This window comes from Herpailurus yagouaroundi, unplaced genomic scaffold, assembly GCF_014898765.1.
Source record: "Herpailurus yagouaroundi ecotype Mexico unplaced genomic scaffold, PumYag 190, whole genome shotgun sequence".
NCBI classification, from domain to species: domain Eukaryota; kingdom Metazoa; phylum Chordata; class Mammalia; order Carnivora; family Felidae; genus Herpailurus; species Herpailurus yagouaroundi.
Window position 1 is genome coordinate 26,267,091 of NW_024412421.1, and position 22,058 is coordinate 26,289,148.

At 46.4% G+C, this 22,058-nt stretch overlaps 2 protein-coding genes across 6 annotated transcripts in view; one reads left to right on the forward strand and one right to left on the reverse strand.

Moving 5' to 3' along the window:
* Positions 1 to 1,418: 1,418 nt before the first annotated feature.
* Positions 1,419 to 11,966, forward strand: GABARAPL2 (GABA type A receptor associated protein like 2). 2 transcript variants are annotated; one of them, XM_040443172.1, is made up of 5 exons: positions 1,419 to 1,586; positions 1,919 to 1,974; positions 3,159 to 3,331; positions 6,594 to 6,710; positions 11,363 to 11,966. In XM_040443172.1, the coding sequence occupies exons 1-5, from the start codon at positions 1,553 to 1,555 to the stop codon at positions 11,451 to 11,453; spliced, it is 471 nt and encodes a 156-aa protein (XP_040299106.1). In that variant the 5' UTR covers positions 1,419 to 1,552; the 3' UTR covers positions 11,454 to 11,966. The 2 variants fall into 2 exon arrangements, with proteins under 2 accessions (XP_040299106.1, XP_040299107.1); XM_040443173.1 differs by lacking the exon at positions 6,594 to 6,710 and having other exon boundaries at positions 1,426 to 1,586.
* The window catches only part of ADAT1 (adenosine deaminase tRNA specific 1), a 39,241-nt gene continuing 29,141 nt past the window's right edge, over positions 11,959 to 22,058 (reverse strand). The window contains exon 10 of one of the 4 annotated variants that reach the window (XM_040443165.1): positions 11,959 to 12,091. In XM_040443165.1, coding sequence (XP_040299099.1) covers positions 12,016 to 12,091 — 76 coding nt within the window. In that variant the 3' untranslated portion in view covers positions 11,959 to 12,015. Of the gene's footprint in view, positions 12,092 to 19,425; positions 21,377 to 22,058 lie in introns of those variants that run through there. The other 3 variants (XM_040443169.1, XM_040443170.1, XM_040443167.1) reach the window with 3 other exon arrangements.

Below are 22,058 nucleotides of genomic sequence, written 5' to 3' on the forward strand. Positions count from 1 at the left end.
AGGGCTTCCTTCCTGTTGCTAGAATATGCCAACCACTTCACCTATTTAGCATTCTATTCTACCATCACTCTTGTCAGCAACCCTGCTTTATTTTCTAAATAGCACCTACCATTACCTGACACATTTATTTTTTGTCTTGTCCCATGAGAATGCAAACTCCATGGGAGCAAGAAGTGTTGTCTGTTCTGTTCACTGCTTTTCCCTAACACCTAGAACAGTGCTCCTGATTGCAACAGTAATAATTTCTAGGTATGAAATTCAAAGGATTTTTCACTTCATTAGAAGAAAACAAGCAAACAAAAATCTATTTTGGTTGCTCAGACATTCAATCTTAAAATAACCAAAATACTTCTAGAATGAAGCTAGATTCCACAGCACCCATCAGGAATTACAACTGCAGGAAATGCTGAATGACAATGTTCAAGCATACAAGCCTTTCAGATGCATCAGAATCACAAGCACATGGCAAGGATCATGTGCCCAATTAAATGAATATTCTTATTAATATTCATCAGCTCATAAACAGATGTTGACCCTGAGCAGACTGTCCTGATGACTCTGCTAGCAAGAAAGGAATGACATCACTGGAGAACCTCCAGGCATATGCTCAGGCAGGTGACACACACACACACATACACACAGCCTAGGCTGTGATTGCTGAACTGCCATAGAAACCTGTCTTATGACCAACCCTCAGGGGAATTCTCCCAGCCTGACAATCACCTCTAACTCCTCTGCAGTTAACGTTCAGGGGTCTGTTTGTGATCAGTGCGATGTTACCTTCAAATGCATAATTGTGATACCTTTTCTTAAATGTTTACTCATTTATTCATGAATAAAGGAAATGGAATTTCTTTAAGGAATTTCTTTAAATTCCATTTCTTGGTCCATGACAACCTAGTATGGCTGTCTCTAATATTGAACCCGCAGCTTGTCATCAGTACCTCTCCTCACCCAATCCCCTCAAACTAGTCACACTCCCTGTATGGAGCCCCCAACCTGTTACCAAACAATACTCCCAGACTGTCAATGCCCTAAACAGACTCCCCTCGCCGTCACCAACCACCAGAGACTCTTCTTCTGGCATTCACACCGCCAAAATCCCTCCCCTTGTCATCAATGAGACTTCCCTCATGAAAAGTCCTCTATAAGAGCCCTGTTCTATCGGCCAGACCCCCAAACTCCTCTTCCCGTTACGAACGGCCACCGAGACCCCACTCCTGTTACCAGCTCCCGACATCAATTCCTTCCCAGTCACCAAAACCCCTCAAACACGGTCCTGTAGCCACCGTCGTCATCCCACTTCCCCCGGTAGCCCCTCGCGGAGCCATCTCCTGCCCCGCCTCCTTGAGTGTGGCCCAGCTCGCAGGCTGCCTTCCTGGCTAGGAGCGCCGGAAGCCCCGCCCCCAGCCGGTTGCTAGGCTCCGGCAGCCGGAAGTCCCGCCTGCCGTGTAGTCGCCGCTGCTGCTGCCGCTGCCGTCGTTGTTGTTGTGGTTGGTGCGCTGAGCTCCGCGGCTCCGAGAGCCGGCTGCATCCCTTCCCCGCCGCCGCCATGAAGTGGATGTTCAAGGAGGACCACTCGCTGGGTAAGGGCTCCCTCAGAGGCCGGGGGTGGGGGTCGGGGCGGCGGGTGGGCCCCCTCCCCCACTCGGGTCGCCTTGGGTTGGGCTTGGCCGGGCGGGGCGGAGGCCGCGCTCGGACTCGGGTCGCTGAGGCTCCGGTGCCCCCGGCGGCTGCCCACGGACCTTGTGCCGCCTTTTGCCCTTTTTCCGGGTGGCTCGGTACGGAGGACCGAGGCCGCCGGGACGCCGGAACAAGGGCCCCGGGCGTACGCAGGTCGCTGGGGGAGGAGGGCCGGGGGCCCGGGAACCGGCCCACGGGCGGGCGCGACCGTCAGTCCGGTGTGTGTCTCCCACAGAACACAGATGTGTGGAATCTGCGAAGATCCGAGCGAAATATCCCGACCGGGTTCCGGTGAGTGCACTCCCCGCCCCCTCACCTCGCTGTCACCCCGTCGTCTAGGACTAGTGACATGGCCCCGGGCCATTCAACAGTTGACAAGTTGAGGTTCCAGTCCCAGTTATAGTAGCAGACAGGCCAGACTGGGTTAGGGGCCTTCCGGGGCCCAGACTTGAGGGTCTTGAATTGGTGCTGTTCAGGGCGACTCAGTGCTGAATCTCCCGATCTAGGCCAGCGAGCTGCCTGCAGCCTCTGGGCTCCCTCGCCAATTATGTAAGGAACGATGTTCTAGGACAGGGCAACAGGTCACTGCCACTTTTGGGAACAGTGATGGGGGAAGACTGTCACTTTGGTCTTCGAAGCGGTACTTTAGTCGCAGGACACTCATCTTTAACTTTGAGCCTCCGTCTTTACCTGCCTTCTAGCTGCCTTTCTTCACTTTGACCCGGTCATCCTTTCCTGACCAAAAAATCTTAAAAGCGTCCGAGAACCCCTTCTTCCCTGGTTTCTCCTTAATCAGTAATAAATACGTTCCTATATTTCTTCTGTGGTAGGAGATAAAGTTTCTGTAATCCTTACTGAGTTTTAAAGGACATGCATGTCTGTTACTGTAGCACTTTGAATAGCTACTTTGAGGGAGGGGTTAGGAGGGACACATTTGAAACCTAGTTCAGGGAGAGTAGGAACAGGCCAAATGAGGAGCTTGGTTCTTGGCTGGCTGGGATTGCCACTCACTCCCATTAGTCTATCCGTTCCTGTTTCCTGTGTTCCTTGGGATCATACTTCCCCTGTAGTGTGAAGGCAGACCCATTCTGAGGTCCTGCAGTAACTGGCTATAGATGAAACTCTCAGCAGATATTCTCAGGTCTACACAGACAAAATGTGGAAAAGCTTTCAAGTAAGGGCTGTGTTTCTCTCATGCATGCTGAGATCCAGGATGATAAATATAATTGACCACAGAAAAGCACTTACTGTTTGCCTGTCACACATTTATATCAGTTCTTAACCTCCAGAGTTAAGAGTTTGTGGTTTATTAAATCAAGGGCATTCCAGTGCTTGGGTTTTCCAGTGTTGTACAGTTTCCCACCCACTCTTTCCCACATACTATTCATCAGCTCCCTGACAGGGCAAGGCTAGAGCAGTGCAGGGCCAGAGCCTCGCTTTAGAAACCCAATCCTGACCTCTCTTTGTTTTCCCAGGTGATTGTGGAAAAAGTCTCAGGCTCTCAGATTGTTGACATTGACAAACGGAAGTATCTGGTTCCATCTGACATCACTGTGGCTCAGTTCATGTGGATCATCAGGAAAAGGATCCAGCTTCCTTCTGAAAAGGCAATCTTCCTGTTTGTGGATAAGACAGTCCCACAGTCCAGGTAAGAAGTGTTTACTGGCATTGGCTATCTGCTTAGCTGCTTACAGAACTCAAAACTTTGAAGGTCAGAAAACGTGTAAATGTCCTGACTGGAAATCTGGATTTTGTGCTCCGTGACATGAGGAGTTCAAGGAAAAAGAGCTGCAGTACATGGAATGTCCTTTGGGTTAAGAAAACAGAACAAGGTTGGACTTAAAAAAATAATAATAAAAAAAATAATAATAAAGAAATGCAGCCTCAGACCCTCACGAATCCTTTAACACAGTTGAGGACTTACTTAGGCTTAAGCCATCAGTAGAACTGAAGCCTAAAATGAGATTTTCTTCAAATGATCCATGAAATAAGTCCTGGCATTCTCCACTGGGAGCTTGTGGGCCCTCCTGAGGCTCAGCTTCAGTTAATCACCCTGCTGCTTGCTCTCCAGACTTATTTCGGTGCCACTGTCAGAGTCAGAGTGTGTAGCTGCCTGATCCTCAGGTATGCTAAAATGGCTGCTGTCCAGCAAAAGGCTCCGTGGTCTCTTTACAGACTTCTACCTCCCTCGTCACACCTGCTTTCACTGACAGAGTAACCGCCCCCTCGCTCCAGCTTTTGGGCTGCCTGGAAGCGTTCTTTGGGATAACTTGGGACCTGAATCAAGGCAGGGGCATTACGATTCCCTTCTTCTGTGTAGTTGACTGCCTAGCTTTAGTTGCCTATGGAAAGAAGAAAATGGACTCATTCTAAATTCCTGGTCAGTCCTTTCCCATTACTGGCTGAGTACTTCTAGACCCTGAGCCAGATGCTAGTCCCTCTCCCGAGCGTGGGTTCCCTGGCTACATGTCATCTTGGCGACCCAAACTAAGTCTCATTTGTCACCCCCCGAAAGTAGCACTTCTAAAAGCTAAGGCTTTCAGAAGCCCTGGGAACTAGCCCAGTGTGGCCAAAGTATGTTTCCTTTGAAAATCCTTGGAAGGTCCAGAAAAGGCCTAAGCCAAACTCCATTCCTCTTCCTATGAAAAGTAGAGAGGTCTGGCTACTTGGTGGTCTGATGTTTGCTTTCCCAACCTCCACTGCCTCCATTTCCTGTGTTTGGCAGAGAAGCAGGATAGGGGAGAAGTGAAAGGTTCTTCAGTAAGGCCGGTGTCCTGCCTGAGAAGGTAGGCCGAGCCCTGCCTGCTGGGTGCTGTGGGTCTCCCGCAGCTATAGTTCGGGAAGCTGTGGTGTTGGCAGAGGCGGTCTTGCCACCTGGTGGGGCTCTTCCAGCCTCTCTTCCCAGGCCTCTAGGCACTGCGGTGCTGAGTGTACTTTTCATCAGGGGCGGAAGCCCTCGGCCTCTGTGGTCATACTCAGCTTCCCTTAAGGCTGTGGGGGAGGTAAATCTTTACTCATACCACCTGCAGCTTCTGTAGAGCTTTAGTGACCCTGTGTTTCCTCCTTCCTGGAGATGGCTTCTTAGGTGGAGGAAGTAGGCGACTAAGACCTGTGGCATTGAATTTATTTTACTCGATTCTGATCCTCTGATATTTCTTGAAGGAAATGAAGTAGGCTTCTGGAGACACTGTTACTCTGAGGGCTCCATGTTAATCTAGCAATTAAAATGGCTACAGATTAGCAACTGCCCCCTCCCTCCATTATCCCTGAGATATAAATAGAATTGGAAATGAAGAGTGATTCTCAGGGCAGCAGAGGCTGCTTCATTTTCTCTCCAAGTCCCATTTGCCTTTCCAACCTGATAAGAATCTGCCCTAAAGCAGATGATGCAGCAGTGACCCAAGTCCCGATTTTAGAGAGTCACTAACCAGGCTTCCTCTGTCTAGGCCTGTGGCCCCAGTTAAAGGCTTTCTGCTTCAGGCTTAATGCAGCAGTTATTTGCTGGGGGGTTTTATTAAGAAAAATTGTTCTTCGGGGCGCCTGGGTGGCTCAGTCGGTTGAGCCTCCGGCTCTTGATTTCAGCTCTGCTTATCATCTCATGGTTCATAAGTTCAAGCCCCGCTTTGGGCTCTGCGCTGACAGGGCAGAGCCTACTTGGGATTCTCTCTCTCTCCCTCAGTCTCTGCCCCTCCCTCACTTGCACTCTCTCTCTCAAAATAAATAAATAAATTAAAAAAAAATTGTTTCTAAACAAAAGAGGTATGTGACATCATTGGGCTTTATGCTGACGGTAATCACCTGATGGTAGCACACACAAAACTGTCACAGGGTCTCCCCCTGAAGCCCATGTGTGACTCAGCTTTGCCATCTCCTCCTTGAGGCACCTGAGCAGCAGCTTCTTCCTCAGCTCCTTCCAGCCTCCTTAGGAAGTGTGGGGCCTCCCTTAACTTTCTGCCGGAGCTTGCATGCTTCCAAGAGTGGCTAGAGGAATAGTCGGGAAGGGAGGAGTCCAGGCCTGCAGGAGCCCTGCCCTGTCCATGACAGATCTGCGTGAGGGTCACTGGTGGAGCGAGCAAGAGGTGGAGCAGAAGCAACTTCAGTTATTCTTGCCTTCGAGTGGAACTTTGGGAGAGCGTTCTATAACACAGCTAAAAATTGTGGTCGTAAAAATGTGGTCATTGTTTAGAGTAGTTAGTATTAAATATTGATTCTAGAAATAGAGACCAAGGCAAGTCCCTGAGAGTTTTACTTGCTAAATTCTTTGAGTTCTCCATTTTTTTAAAAAGCAGGGCAGAGGGGGTAGGATCGCCACTCCTTTTTCCCATTTAGCATTGGAAAGTTAAATTCTCTGCCTATGTGCCTGCATTCAGAATCAGGCCAGAAACGGCAGGAGAATTGTGCCTTGATGCAGACAGAACTCAAAGGATATCCGTACACGCTTCCCAGTCATGGCCTTACAGGGAAGCCCAGACCTGGCAGTGGCACCTACCTTTTGGTCTTTGTTTAGAACACAGAGTCTTCTTAATCCCTGTTTAAAATAGAAACAGTAGTATATTATTAAATAAAATATCTGTAAGATGTTATAATTTAGGAATGTTACCTTTGGAAACCTGTGTTTAAGATTGTGGTGCTTAGTTGCTTTTTGATCTTAAAGAGATACTAAGTAAAGGGAAGTTGTGAGATCTTACAGTGCATTCATTCTTTATTTAGAAATGTACTTAAATTAAGCACTTTTGATCATTTCTAGGTAAATACTTATTCAAGAACAGGATTCATTCCAGAAGTAATGGGATTTATATCAGAGAAAAATCTGATAAAAGGAATAGCCAGTAGTTAATTTTTATGTTGTAGAATGTCAGGGAACCTTCATGGCTAAATTAACTTTCACTTTGAGGTGGTTGCCTTTCCAGGGTCCATAGCAGTGGCCACTGTCCTCCCACCTCACCCCATCTGCCCTCCCCTGCTGGGAAAGAGAGAAATCCAGGTCCGGTGGAAGCACGTGGGCTCCAAAGCAGATGGGTGACCGGGTGTGTGCCCATCAGTCCAGCCGGTTCACGAGTCAAGCTGGATCCCACAGCCTTCAGGAGCTGCCCTTGGTTGGCCCTTGCCCCTTGGGGGAGGTTCTGCAGGGATCAGGCACCCACACGGTTCTAGGTCAGCCTCCTCCAGCGCAGAGGCTCTTGAGTAGCTTAAATCTAATGTTTGCCCTCAGCAGCTCGGCTATTTCTGGATGTGGATCCTTCTGAAAGGTGCCGTTATGAAAGGCTCATCTGTCTGGATCTGTGTGACTCTGAATGGAGGGGTGGGTGACAGTACTTGAGGGTATCACCATACCTTACTTAGATTGGCTTCGTGACTTACAATCTGCCACTGGCTTTTTCCATTTCTTTCCTGGTCAGACTCAAGAGTTTGGAAGGTGGCAGTGCTTCTGGTACTCAGCGGTACCCTTCTGGGTTGGGTACATGTATGTAATAGTTGATGCCACAGCGGTGTGCTTTAGTGTCAGGGACTGGAGGTCATCTGTGGGTGTCTTCCCCAGCCAGTGACTTAGGCAGGAGGCCTTGGAGTTGCAGTGTTGCTCGTAAGTGATCAGGCCGTTCAGCAGGTCTGTGCGGCTTGGCCTCACGGGCGCATGCGTGAGGATCCTCCGGGCATTCTGGCGGCAGCCTGCCCAGCGCTGTGTGGCTTGGGCTCTGTGACCTCTGAGAGGGAAGCGCATCTTCTCAGAGGCTTGTGGAACTTGTCCTAAACTGATGTGCCAGCCTCCTGCTGTTTTATCTCGCTGACTTCCGTTTAACTCTTTTTTTTAATGGACTTAAAATTTAAACTGTTTGTGGCCTGGCTCTGTGGGGCTCCAGGCCAAATTATTCTGACTTTGTATGTGTGTCACCCGATTCCATAAGTGCTGTTTTGAAATCATACCGTACAGATGTGTCAGTCTTCTTTCTTGGCGCTCGGCGATACCTCGAAACCGGGCATTCGCTCACAGGCTGCTGAATGGAGTGTTCAGCTCCCAGCGTTGAGTTTCCAAGTTTCTGCCCAAGGGGTGTCCCGAGTAGAAGGACCCAGTGCTGCTGCCACCTAAATAAAGTTTCCACACGAGGCTGCGTGACAGAGAAAGTTTCCACGCGGGGCAGGGAGAGGAATCTTGCAGTCACCAGGCACAACAGTTGTCGCGTTACAGGATCTGAAGGAGGGAGCTCTGTGTGACGCAGAGGCTGGCAGTGGCGGCCTTACCTGGGAAGCTGTTACAAACGTAGAATCTCAGGCCCCACTCCGACCTACTGAATCCAGATGGGCACTTGAACTAGAGTGCCAGTGATTTTGTATGCACGTTTGTGTGTGTGAGAGGCGCTTTTCTCAGGGAGACCTCTGCGGGAGCTACGGGATGCTGCCGTTCGGCCAGTAGAACGGATCTGTGTATGCACTTGGAGGCAGCCCAGCTCAGTGGTAAGAGTGCGTCCTAGCTGTGTGACCTGGGGTGAGTCACTTAACTTCTCTGTGGCTCACTTTTATTATTTCTAAACTTAGGCCGCCTCATAAGATTGTTGTGAGGATAAAAAGAGTTAATATAGGGGCGCCTGGGTGGCTCACTCGGCTAAGCGTCCGACTTCAGCTCAGGTCATGATCTCGCAGTTCGTGGGTTTGAGCCCCACATCAGGCTCTGTGCTGACAGCTCGGAGCCTGGAGCCTGTTTCAGATTCTGTGTCTCCCTCTCTGTCTGACCCACCCCGTTCATGCTTTATCTCTTTCTGTCTCAAAAATAAATGAAGGTTAAAAAAAAAATTAAAAAAAAAAGAGTTAATATAAACACACTTAGAACAGTGCTTGGCACGTAAGTGCTATTATAATTAGGAGTTTTATGATCACCCTCCATAGCTGCCGGGGCACTGGTTAGAGAGATTTATAAATGCAGGTTTTACTTAGAAGACGATGGAATCTAAAAGCAGGAAGGAACGAGCGCCGCATGATGATGGGCCTCCGCGTTCAGTCTCAGAGCCTGCCTTAGACAGCGTGGCTCCGGTGGTCATTGTTCGTATTAGGCAGAGTCAGGGGTTGGCCGCTGGTATTTATGAGCTCCTCGAGTGTTTCTTACTCAGAAGTGGGATTTAGAGCCATCGCACTAGAGCTGCTAACTTGCTAGGAAAAGAGCACACCTAGTCTTCAGATGGAGCCAGACTTGACATCAAGGGGTGGCCGCCTTTGAACTGCACACAGTGTCTTTGACCTCTGCCTCTAAATCCCTCTGGTACTGGTGGTGGGGAGAGGGGAGGACAGGTGCTCGTCATGGTCATCCTGGATACTAGGATGACGTGGGGCTAAGAGAGCTGTGGCAATAACTGTAGCTGTTTTCCCTGTGGCCTCATTCTAAGGAGTCTCAGAGAAAAGCAGGGTTCCTCAGGGCATTCCCAACCACCAGGGTAAGAATCTTCCTGAGAGACTGAGCTCCATGTCAAGCCTTTTGCTAGCCGCTGGCTCCTTACTCCAGTCCCAGATCACATGGCTCTTAAAGATGAGCATCTCAAACAGGCAAAGACTAGCATGTGTCTTCCTCTGGCAGAGAGACCGGTTCTCAACCTAGCTGCACCTGGAATCATCTTGGGCATTTTAAAACATACTGATGCCTGGCTCCGACCTCCAGAGATTCTGATTTAATTGGTCTGGGGTGGGGCTTGGGCAGGAAGAGGTTTTAAAGCTCCCCGGAGATTCTGTTGTGTAGCTGAGGTTGAGACCCAACACTCTAGGGGTCCCCAGGATGGGGTTCCTGTCTCTACCCACCGTCCCTCAAGTCCTCACATGTTCTAGGTCAGTGCTGTCGAGAAATGGCATGTGCAAATTAAATTACAAATGTAATTTAAAATGTTCCAGTACATTTAAAGAGAAACAGGTGAAATTAATTTTAATAATATACTTTATTTAGTATATCTAAAATGTCATTTCAGCAGGTAATAAAAATTGAGATTTGTACATCCTTTTTTCATATCAGGTCTTGAAATTGTGTGTATGTTTTACACTTACAGCACATCCCAATTCAGGGAGCCTTATTTCAAGTGCTGAATGTAGCCAGTGGCTACTGTATGGGACGGCAAAAATACAGGACATTTCTATCATGGCAGAAATAGCACTAGTGGATAGGGCCATTCCAGGAAGTCTTTCTGTGGAGTCCAGGTTAGGAGGTCCTCACAGGGAGCGCTGTTTACCAGATGCTGGTGACAGGTCCTTTGTATTCATACCTATCCACCCCCACTTGTTACTTAAGAATTCTCATCTGCCCACACAGCCAACCAGGCTAACCTTGCAACTGGGCAGGAAGAAGAGAAAAGGAAAAATTCCCCTTTATAAAAATGTGGCCTGTATCCCTGTTTATATGGAGGTCCCATGAGGCCTGCTAGGAACACAGCAGCAGGGTGGGGCTGTGATTGTTCCACCAGCTTGAGGCCTTGGACCCCTCCATCTCCCGCCCCCCTGCCTCAGTTTTACTGAATCCTGCATGTGAGCACCTATTGTGACCTGTCCAGCTAGTGACCTCTGATGTCTTCAGCTGGCTCTCAGACTGGTATCTTACTGCTCGTTCTGGTTGACCCCACGCGTGTGGTCACACTGATGTTTAGCACATGTCTGTGCCTCCTCCTCGGCTCTCATAGAACAGTCACGTGGCCAGAGCTCGCCTGGGGTTCCCTGTGTTACTAGTCTTACCCTGGAGCCGGTACAGCTCAGTTTCATGGCAGAGAACTAGATTAGGTCTCCTGTACTGCAGTCTGTTTTATGGCTTAGGGAAAACCAGTTTTCCCACTCACACATATTTAAACAATACCTATTTCTGGAGGGTTCTTTGGAAGGTTGGGCAGAGTTTCTCTGGATTCCAGATATATTCTGAGAACTTTCTGCATTACGTGTGAGGAAAATAACTTCTCTTTGATGGCACTGATGTCGATCTCTGGGGCACAGGGTTTTTGGTGGGGGAGCATCTACAAGAATGAACCCACTTGTACTTACGTTAGGTACAAATGATACACCTTCAAATAAGCCTGAAGGAGAAGCACGCTCCTTGTACACTTCTTTACCTTGGCCCTCCACCCACACAGGGATGGGCTGCTTAGGCTCTTAATTTTGCTTAGTTTTTTTGTCTTGCCCTCGGCATCCAGAAAGCATTCAAGTACTAACCAGAGCTGGCCTCTGAAGGAATAACTTGGTGTGAGGGTGGGTTAAATGGCCTTGCTTCAGGGCAGGAGAATGGACATTTGATTCTAGTCTTGTCTACTGATTGCCAGAGGCCTAATTTATCCTGGCTCCATTTCCCTTCTGTAAAGCTGGATTGTCGGCACACGGCAGTGCTAAGATTTCAATTACTTTTCTTGTCTACCACCAAAAGTACGGTAGAACAGCTAGTTTTTTTTTTTTTTTTTTAATTTTAAATGTGTATTTATTTTTGAGAGACACGGAGAGAGACAGCGCGAGTGGGGGAGGTGAGAGAGAGGGAGACACAGAATCCGAAACAGGCTCCAGGCTCTGAGCTGTCAGCACAGATGCTTAACCTACGAGCCACCCAGACGCCCCAGGCAGCTTGTTTTAGTAGTCACGTCCCTTATCTTCAAACCGACTTGCTCCCGGCACCTTGTGGGTAGACTCAGTGACCAAACCCAATTTTCAATGTTGTTTTTTGTTTTTCTCTTTCAAGCCTAACTATGGGACAGCTTTACGAGAAGGAAAAAGATGAAGACGGATTCTTGTATGTGGCCTACAGTGGAGAGAACACTTTTGGCTTCTGAGGGCCAGTGCTGGGCTGGGTGCGCCGCTCCTGCTTGTGTATCTTGTAAATAGCCGGCCATTTTCAGTTACCAGACCTCTTCACGTAGACCTGTTAGTGCATTTGTAACTGGATTTATTTCTTAATATATTGGAAGGTTTTGTTTCCTTAGACTAGTAAATTATCATACAGAGTTTTATTTTGAGTTTTCCTTTTTGTGCACTGTCCTCATGGCTATACTCCAGGGAACTTGTTCCTCTGGGGATCCTATTTAATGAAGATATTTCCATATTAAAGTGAGGTAGGTGGGGTATTAAAGTGAAAGGGAGGGAGATGATGCATTTCTTCTGGATTATGTTTGAAGTGTTAAAGATGGTTAAGTATTAAAAGCACCCAAATTAAATCCTTAGCAATCAGAACACTTGCTTCACTAGATTTTGCCAACTGCCAATCATGTTGGATTGAGCTTATCTGTTCCTCTTTCTGAAAATATTAAGGTAAATAATTAACAATAAAACTTCCTCTTATAAAGGCATTGCAGTGTGACCATGTCGTTTATTTACTTCTTACAGATGGGTGACTTCTTACAGATGGGTGAGAGCCGTAGCCCTGTGTCTGCTGGGCCAGCAGGAGGCATTGTGGGGCCCATAGGAGCACAGCCTAGGACAGGAAGCAGGGGTCTGTCTGTGTCATAAGAGGGTTTTTTGTTTTTTTTTTTTTAATGGTTAATATATCCACATGGATATATTCAGCTTTAAAAACTATAGAAAGATAGACATTCCAATCTCAGCACTGCTGTGTGCCAGACATTGAGAAGTGCTGCTCCCACTACTCTTTCTTTTCTTCTACAAAAGAAACCATATATATTTACGTACATTGCTTTTTTTTTTCATTTAACAGTATATCCTGGTGATCTTTCCGTATCAGTTGATAGGGAGCCTTTTCGTTCATTTTTATAGACAAATAGTATTGCACTGTGTGAATATACCATTATTATGTGCCTAGTCCCATTAACGGTGTTTGGGTTTTAACAGGCTTTCACTATTTTCTACAGTGTTAGGACAATAACTGTAGACCATAACGTACTCTTTTTTTCTTTTTTTTATATTTTTATTTATTTTTGAGAGACAGAGACAGCAAAAGTTGGGGAGGGGCAGAGAGAGAATGAGACCCAGAATGCAAAGCAGGCTCCAGGCTGTCAGCATAGAGCCCGATGTGGGGCTCGAACTCACAAACTGTGAGATCATGACCTGAGCCAAAGTCGGACGCTTAACCGACTGAGCCACCCAGGCGCCCCCGTAATGTACTCTTAAATGTACCCGCACTCTTTCTAGTGCTGCTCTCCAGTCTCTTCTTCCTAAAAGTCACAATTAGATTTCCCATGTCCATGAAATGCATGATTTCTCACAAATTAGTATAAATGTGGAGGCACAACACACATGCATCTAAGAGGAACACTTAGTTACTTTCCCAAATCTTCCTTAGATTGATTGTGTTGGAGGCTACAGCCCTACATAGATAATCAGAATAAAGCAACTAGGTATCAGCCCACGATCTGGGAACATGTAGTTAAAATAACTGCCTTAAACTTTCTACAGAGGAAATATAACTTTACCAAGTTATATAAGCAACCCGTCAAAGCTCTCTACTGATCTCAGCTCCCCAGGTGGGATCAGAAGAAACTCTTGTCATTAAGCATCATGTTGGTCTTTCTGAAACCTGACCCAATAAAATCTGCAGCCTCTTTGCTGGTAGTTTTAAACTAGAAACAGGGAGAAACTGACCTCTGAGTGGGCAAGGTAAAAAGAAGGAACAAGTTCTGTGTTAAAAGGAATCTTGTTTGCAGTGACATACACCCAACTCAAACTGGCTTAAGCTCTAAAAAGGCAATTTATTATTTCACTTATTGTACAGGGATAGTTCATTGGCTTCAGACGTAGCTCGAACCAGAGATCAAAAGATAACATCAAAACTCTTTCCTCTTGGTTTTGTTTCCCTCTGTGTTGACTTCATTCTCAGGCAGATTCTTCTCATGTCATGGCAAAGTGGCCCCGTCAGCTTTGCAAGTCCAGTGGGAGAGCATTTCTTCTGAGGACAATGTTAAAAGTCCCCAGGAGGATTCTGGCCTCACTTGAATTACCAAATAGCTTCTCGCCCATCCCTGCCTGAGGCAGGGACTGGTAGGAAGGAGTGGTAAAAAACCCTCTTTTTAACCATGTGAACAGGATAGGACTATAGAGCAGTGGAGGAGGGATAGCTTTTCAAAGGCATTTTGACCTGTTTCTGTTTCACAACCACAAACCCACAAATGAACAGTAGTAGAGAGAAGAAGAAAATCAAAAAGCAAGTGTCTCTAAGTCAGCTGTGTTTTGCTTTCCTTCAAACTTAAAAGTAATTTGGGGCGCCTGGGTGGCGCAGTCGGTTGAGCGTCCGACTTCAGCCAGGTCACGATCTCGCGGTCCGTGAGTTCGAGCCCCGCGTCGGGCTCTGGGCTGATGGCTCAGAGCCTGGAGCCTGTTTCCGATTCTGTGTCTCCCTCTCTCTCTGCCCCTCCCCCATTCATGCTCTGTCTCTCTCTGTCCCAAAAAAAATAAATAAACTTAAAAAAAAAAAAAAAGTAATTTGGGGCACCTAGGTGGCTCAGTCGGTTAAGTGTCCGACTTCGGCTCAGGTCAGGATCTGGCAGTTCATGGGTTCAAGCCCCGTGTCGGGCTCTGTGCTGACAGCTCAGAGCCTGGGGCCTGCTTCGGATTCAGTGTCTCCCTCTGTCTGCCACTTCCCTGCTTGTGCTCTGTCTCTCAAAAATAAACGTTAAAGAAAAGTTAAATTAAGTTACAGGGGTGCCTGGCTGGCTCCGTTGGTAGAGCACGCGACTTGATCTCAGGTCGTGAGTTCGAGCCTCACGTTGGGCATAGAGATTACTTAAAAAAATTTTTTTTAATTAAAAAAAAGTAATTTATAACTTTTATTGAACACGCGCTGGATACCAGATGACTTACATATATCATCGTGGTTAGTCTTCAAAAAGCACTTACGAGACAGGTAGTGTAATTCTCACAGCTACACTGCTATCAAGTGACAGAGTTAAGGAGATTTAAAACTCGAGATTTAAGAGGAAAGACAGAGTTGGCATTGTGAAATCATTTCATAATGCTTTTTTTTTTTCTATTTACAGTATGCCTCAAACTGCTGGATACTGAGGCACAAACAGGAATAAAAATGTTACCCCGTCTTTCAGAAACTTACAGTATGGGGATAAACCTATACATAAATCAATAATTATGAGCAATATTAGAAAGTATTCTTGGAACAGAGGAAGGAGTAGCTATTATCTATGAAACAAAGTATTGAAGAAAGCAGTCTTATATGTAATACTAATAAAAAATGGATTTGTCAATCTTGCCTTTAAAATGTAGTATCTGAATAAAGGTTTGAAAAGTTTTAAAAAAGTAGCATCTAGTTTCACCCAACTCTAGTCCTTAAAATACACTAGCAAGATTTTACAGATGAATTTTATCAAACTATGTAAAGAATCCTTAACCCTTTCTTAAGCTTGCAGAGATTAGAAAAAGGGAATAATCACAAATTCATTTTGAGAATTAAAATCTTGGGGCGCCTGGGTGGCGCAGTCGGTTAAGCGTCCGACTTCAGCCAGGTCACGATCTCGCGGTCTGTGAGTTCGAGCCCCGCGTCAGGCTCTGGGCTGATGGCTCGGAGCCTGGAGCCTGTTTCCGATTCTGTGTCTCCCTCTCTCTCTGCCCCTCCCCCGTTCATGCTCTGTCTCTCTCTGTCCCAAAAATAAATAAACGTTTGAAAAAAAAAAAAATTTAAAATCTCAATGCCCAAAACTTTGTAAGAGAGAAAAATTAGATCTCATTTATCAACAGAGAAAAATCCTAAATAAATTACTAGTATATAAAATTTAGTAGTGTACTAAAAAATCATGACCAGGTAGAGCTTAGCTCAAGAATGGGTTATATAGTCCATCATTATGTCTATGAATAAAATATTCCAAACTGGGGTGCCTGGATGGCTCAGTAAGCTAAGCATCCAACTCTTGATTTTGGCTCAAGCTCATGATCTCACGGTTGGTGGGATCCAGCCCCATGTCCTCGGGCTCTTTGCTGTCAGTGCAGAGCCTGCTTGGGATTCTCTCTCTCCCGCCCTCTCTCTCTGCCTCATCCTCACTCGCACGCATGCTCAACTCGCTTTTTTTTTTTTAAGTGTTTAAAATGTTTATTAAAAATTTTTTTTAATTTTTTAAAAAATTTTTAAAGTTTCTTTATTTTGAGAGAGAGAGAGAGAGACAGCAAGCAGGGGAGGGGGAGAGAGAGGGAGAGACAGAATCCCATGCAGACTCTGTGCTGCACAGAGCCTGATTCAGGGCTTGAACTCATGAAACCAGGAGATCATGACCTGAGCTGAAACCAAGAGTCAGATGCTTAACTGACTGAGCCACTCAGGTGCCCCTGTTTATTTATTTTTAAGAGAGAGAGAGAGAGAGAGAGACAAAGCATGAGTGGGGGAGGGGCAGGGAGAGAGGGAGACACAGAATCCGAAGCAGGCTCCAGGCTCTGAGCTGTCAGCACAGTGCCAGATGTGGGGCTCGAACTCATAAACCGTGAGATCATGACCTGAGCTGAAGTCGGACGTTTAACCGACTGAGCCACCCAGGTGCCCCTCTCTCTCTTAAAATAAGAAATAAACTTAAAAAAAAATACACCAAATTAATAACTGAAGGAGAAAAACTATATGATCATCTCATAGATGAAGAAAAAAATGCCAGAAATAACTCAAAATCCATGCATAACTTTTAAAAAAACCTCTTAGCAAATAGAAGGGTACTTCTTTAACTTGATAAAGGGAACCCATAAAAAATCTACAAATATGACTACAAATATGACTATTATCATTTTTTAAATGTTTGTTTAGTTAGAGAGAGACTGCATGCACACACATGCTCTGGTAGGGCAGAGAGAGAGAGAAAGAGAGAGGGAGCAAGAGAGAATCCCAAGCGGGCTCTGTGCTGTCAATTCAGGGCTCAGACTCATAAATGGTGAGATCATAACCGAGCTGAAATCAAGAGCCAGATGCTTAACCAACTGATCCACCTGGGTGCCCCGACAGCAAATATTTAAAGCTATGGTAAATAAGGTAATATGGTAGGTACTGACACTGGGATAGACAAGTACTCTAATGGAACAGAACCCAGAAATAGATCTGTATAGAAAACATACGTCAGAGGTGGCGTGACAAATCAGGAGAGAAAAGAAGAACCAGTCAACAAATACAAATTGTACTGTGAAGTCGGAGGGATGAACTTTATGGCATGTGAACTTTATCTCAATATTCTCAATTAAAGCTGTTAAAAAAGACTGCTGTCACTGCTCTGTTTCTCCTCAACACTGTCCTGGCATAAAAGCAATACAGTAAGAGAGGAAAAGTAAATGAGAGGCATAAAAATCAGAAAGGAAGACTAAACTGTTCTTAAATGTAGACAGTGATAATCTACACAGAAAAATCCAAGAGAATCTGTAGAACTTAGAACAAGTCAGAAAGTTCAGCATGGTTGCTGGATATCAGGTGAGTTACAAATATGGATATTGTTTCTACATACCAGCTATAAACACTTAGGGAGTATAATAGGGAAAAATCTCGTTCTCAATAGGAGCAAAAATCTACAAGTGCAGAGGAATAAATTTAATGTCATATGCAAGACCTTCATGGAGAAAATGACAAAACATTACTGAAGGACATGAAAGACCTAAACAAAAGGAGAGATACACTAATATACCATATTCGAGGATGAGAACACCCAATATTGTAAAGATGCATATTGCTCCAGATTAACCTATAATACAATTCCAATAAAAATCCCAATGAGTTTTTGTTTGTTTGTTTTTTGTGGAATCTGACAACTGATGCGAAATCCAACTAGAAGAGCAAAAGGCCAAGAATAACCAAGAGGTGATGAGAAAAACAAGCTGGGGAGACTTATCTTAGCAGTAGTTAAGTAATTAACACTGCACCATATGGCAATAGAGATAGACAAATAAACCAGGAAACACAACAGAAACCCAGAAACAGACCTGTGTTTAAAACATAACAGTGACGGGGGCGCCTGGGTGGCCCAGTCAGTTAAGCATCCGTCTCTGGCTCAGGCCATGATCTGATGGTTCAGGGGTTCCAGCCCAATGTCCAGCTCAGTGCTGACAGTGTGGAGCCTGCTTGGGATTCTCACTTGCTCCTCTCTCCCTGCTCCTTCCCCACTCACACTTTCTCCCTCTCTCCTAATAAAAGAAATAAACTTTAAAAAAAGGTTTTATATATATATATATATATATATATATGGCATGAAAATCAAAGGGAAAATGATGGATTAGTTAATTTTATTCTGTAATTGGCTATATATGGAAAAAAAAAATGGATCCTGGGGCACCTGGCTGGCTCAGTTGCAAGAGTATGCGACTCTTGATCTTGGGTTCGTGAGTTTGAGCCTCATGTTGGGTGTAGATAGAGATTAAATAAGGAAATACTAAAAAAAAAAACAACAACAAAAAAAAACCCCTATATTACACCATGCAAAAAATAACAAGAGGAATTAAATATCTAAATGTGGAAAAGTAAAACCCACAAGAAGTTTAGAATATCTATGGCCTTGGACTAGGGAGGGAGTTCTTAGTCAAGATACAAAAGTACAAATGATAAAAGGAAAAGCTGATAACTTTAAGTACATTAAAATTTTTAATTAAAAAATGACTTTTGTACAAGAAAAAAAGTACTATAACAGAATAGAAGCCACAGAGTGATCACATTTGCAACAGGTATAAATTTAAAAAAAAAATTTACATCCAGAATAAATAAAAAACTCTTCCAATGAATAAGATATAACAGCCCAATTAGAACAACAGGCAAAGGAGAACAACAGAAAATCCTTAACTTTACTCAAGGCCACTGTGTCTGTGGCACATTGCACCAACTCTAGAGAGTGCTTTTCACAAAGATTACAGTGTGAACAGTGCCCCCTAGAGTTGTTCAGTGCATAAGCTCTATACTAAAAGATGCAATCTTACACTGGTTGTATCTGTGGCACTGTGGAAATGCAATGGAAAGCAAACTATGGGATATCATTGCACACTCCTCAAATTGGCCAAATTATGTTGCAGCATATAAAAATGGTGGGAGGATGTGAAACATCTGGAATTCTCATAAACTGCTTCTGTGAGTGGAAGTTGGTACCATCACACTGGAAAGCAATTTCACAATATCCAGTGAAATTAAAAATGCAGATAACCCATGATTTAGCAAAGTCCACATCTAGGTATATAGCCTAGAAATATCCCCACCCATGTATAATATTCATCAACAGGACAATAGAGGGGATGATATGTGGTATATTCATATAAAGGAAACTACAACAGCAGTAAAGTGAATGCGCTACAGCTACATGTGTCAACAGAAACAGACCCCCAAAATGGTGCTGATGAAGGAAAAAAGCGAGATGCAGAAACAGTCAGCATGATATCGTCTCTATCAAATTTAAAAACATGCAGAATAATCGTATGTATTACTTACAGATGCAGACGTACGTAATGGAAGCAGAAACCACACAACTGAGGGTGGCTACCTAACAGAGGGAGGGGAACAGCCTCAGGGAGGCAGGAGATAAATGTGGGGGCTCAAAAACAACTAGTCCTATTTTATTTCTCCACAAAATAAAAACACAAAGCAAATGTAGCAAGATGGTTACCACTGATTGTGTGGTGGGTGTTATTCTTTTTATGGTTATGTTTGAAGTATTTCGTAGCTTTTTGTTTCTAAGTTACACCGGCAAGAACAGAGACCGGGTCCTTCTCGAGGAAGAGCACAAGGGGGACTCGATCCCTCACTTCCGCTTCCCTCCTCGGCCCAGGAGAGGCTGGCTCCTACTTCCCTGACCCTGCACTTGCTGAGGATGCCAAAAATAACCTTGTCCCCCAGTGGGGGAGGAGATTATTTCCCCCCCACCCACCCCCACCTCGCCTTGAAGCTACTAACTGGATGGTCACACTCTTCTCTGTGCTTCTCTGCTTTCTCCTGAGCTCTCCATGGCCTCCAGGGCTCAGGCCAGGGTCCATGTTTCTTCTCTTTCTACCCACATTCTCTCTGGAGGATTTTACCTTAACTCACATCTTCAAGGACTTCCTAGAAATAGATGGCCCCCCCATCTCTGTCTGCAGTCCATCTGTCTCTCCAGAGCCCCGAACCACTCCCTTCAAAGTGCCCACCCCTGGTCCTTATCCCGAGGTAGTACTCGGAAACTGAGCTCATCATCCTCGGCTTGCGGCTTCTCTTCCCCGGGTCCCCTACCCTGATACGTGGCACCACATTCCGTCCGTCCTGTCACCCAGCAGTAACCTGGGAGCATCCTCCTTCCTTCCTCCCTCCTGCTCATCCCCTACCTGCAACCAGCCAATCAGCCCCACTGGCTGCTGTGTATTTCTCTGCTTGGTCCTCTCCGTATGGCTCCTAACACCATTACTGTCTGGGCTTCAGCATTCCTCTTTTAATGACTCCAGTAACCCCCCATCTGTGGTCTCCCCGCCACCATCCCTGCCCCTGCCATTCTAGCCTCCCTGCCGCAGAGGAGAGCGATCTTTCTAAAATGCCGCTTCCATCCCAACACCCTTTTCTCACCATCCCTGAAGTGCTGAGCCTTCAGGAGAAAACCCCAAGTCCTCTCTGACTTGCCCCAGGTGGCCCTCGAGCTCCTCATACTCCGCCAGCCCAGTCGTGCCCTGCTCTCCTTGCTGGCCTTTGTATGTGGTGATTGGACCTCAGATCTTCTCGCAAGCTGTCCCGCAGGCGCCACCATTTCTCTCTGCCCGCTAACCCGTGATCCTACGGTCCGCCTTGCGCCCCTCCCCCAGTTGGGTGTTAGGTCTCTATCACAGCCACCCTCACACTGCGCTGTTCCACCGTGAAGGCACCTGCCCGTCTTCCCCGTCGGTCAAGGAGGAACAAGAGGACCGTCCCTATCCCCGCACCTCTGGCGCACAGCGTCATGTCTGCCATGCTGATGGTGTTCAGAAGGCACAGGGGGCTGGTCGACCTGGGGCCGAGAGCCTATGTAACGAGCACTGATGTGTCTTAATTTTGCAGCAGTGGCTGAAACACACGGTGGCCACAGGGAGGGCACGGGGCAGCTTTGGGCATCCAGGCACCAGTCCCAAAGGTGGCCCAAGGATCTCCAAGGAGAATTTGGAAGGAGGCAATATCAATTTTCTTATTCTCAGAAGGCTTGCTTGCTCTTCATTAGACCAAATGTCGGAACGCTTTAAAAAGTGCAATTGGCTCCCCTTTTCATCTTGATTTCCTTACGGAGGAAAACCCCAATCCTGGTGGTTGACATCAGGGAGGCAAAGCCGCAGTTAGTGGGAGGATCTACAGATACCTCTGTGATCAACAGCTTCGCTTCCTCGCCCCGTTGGCAGCTGGAGAGAGGCCGCTGCTTCCAGATGCGGAGCGGAGATGGTCTGTGCTGGCAAACGTGCGTGCCTGGTGTGCAGCGAGAGGCTCCACAAACACGTGCCTAGTAGGCTCCTCCTAAGGACAGTCTCTTAGGTTCATTAGCAAAAGCTCTGGAAATCAGGATTCGCCAACTGAAGAGTCACTTGTGAGCTAAAATACCAAGGATGGCGTTTCCTGTGTGCCAGCTAGGCGGCCCTCCTCATGGCTGTGTTCTACGTGATCTGATCTTATCCCTGAGACCCTGTTGCCGGGGGCAGCGTTGCCCTCGCTTCAAAGAGGACGATGCTGGCACTCTGAGAATGTTCTGACCGATCCGAGATCACACAACCAGTACATCCTGGAGCTGCAGTTCCAAGTCATGTCTATGGCCACAACCCATCCTTGCCCTGCTAGGTCAGAGGATACGCATCGAAGGCCTGTGTCTTTCTGTGACCCCTAGACATAAAAGTAAACATCCAGATTCTGAACATCTGACAACAATCGGCTGGAACAAAATAATGGCGCCTCATTGGACAAGGAATACACTTCTCAGCTCACCGCACCTACTTTCTTTACAAAGTTTCCTACTCTTGGAAATATTTGGGTTTGCAACCATTGCACCATAGTTTATGCACCTTCCTTCCTTCCTTCCTTCCTTCCTTCCTTCCTTCCTTCCTTCCTTCCTTCCTTCCTTCCTCCTTCCCTCCCTTCCTTCCTTTCCAGAGTGAGTGAGCAAACAGTAGAGCGGGAGAGAGAGGGAGAGGGAGAGAGAATCCCAGGCAGGCTTCACACTGTCAGCGGAGAGCCCGACACGGGGCTCAAACTGATGAACCGTGAGATCATGACCTGAGCAAAAACCAAGAGTCTGATGCTTAACCAACTGGACCACTCCGGTGCCCCACCATCCATTTTAGAACAGAATTCCTCCAAACCGTATGGAAGCAAAAGACTGACCCATGTTGGCCCTCCTCTTTTGTGAAGGAGGCAAAGAGATGGGCTGCACGGCCTGGTCTGCCCGCGTCCGCACAGGCGAGTGAACGCTGTGGTCTGGATCTGGCCACTCTATCGCCCCAAAGCCTTGTTTCTCCCACTGCCAGCTGGTTTCTCAGCCTGGCAGTTATGATGGGCCAAGAACAGA

Excerpts from the sequence above, each read along its gene's own strand:
- GABARAPL2 (XM_040443172.1), top strand. The coding sequence starts at position 1,553 with ATGAAGTGGATGTTCAAGGAGGACCACTCGCTGG. Across the intron at positions 1,975-3,158 it reads AATATCCCGACCGGGTTCCG|GTGATTGTGGAAAAAGTCTC; the intron begins GTGAGTGCACTC and ends TTGTTTTCCCAG. Across the intron at positions 3,332-6,593 it reads AAGACAGTCCCACAGTCCAG|GGTCCATAGCAGTGGCCACT; the intron begins GTAAGAAGTGTT and ends TTGCCTTTCCAG.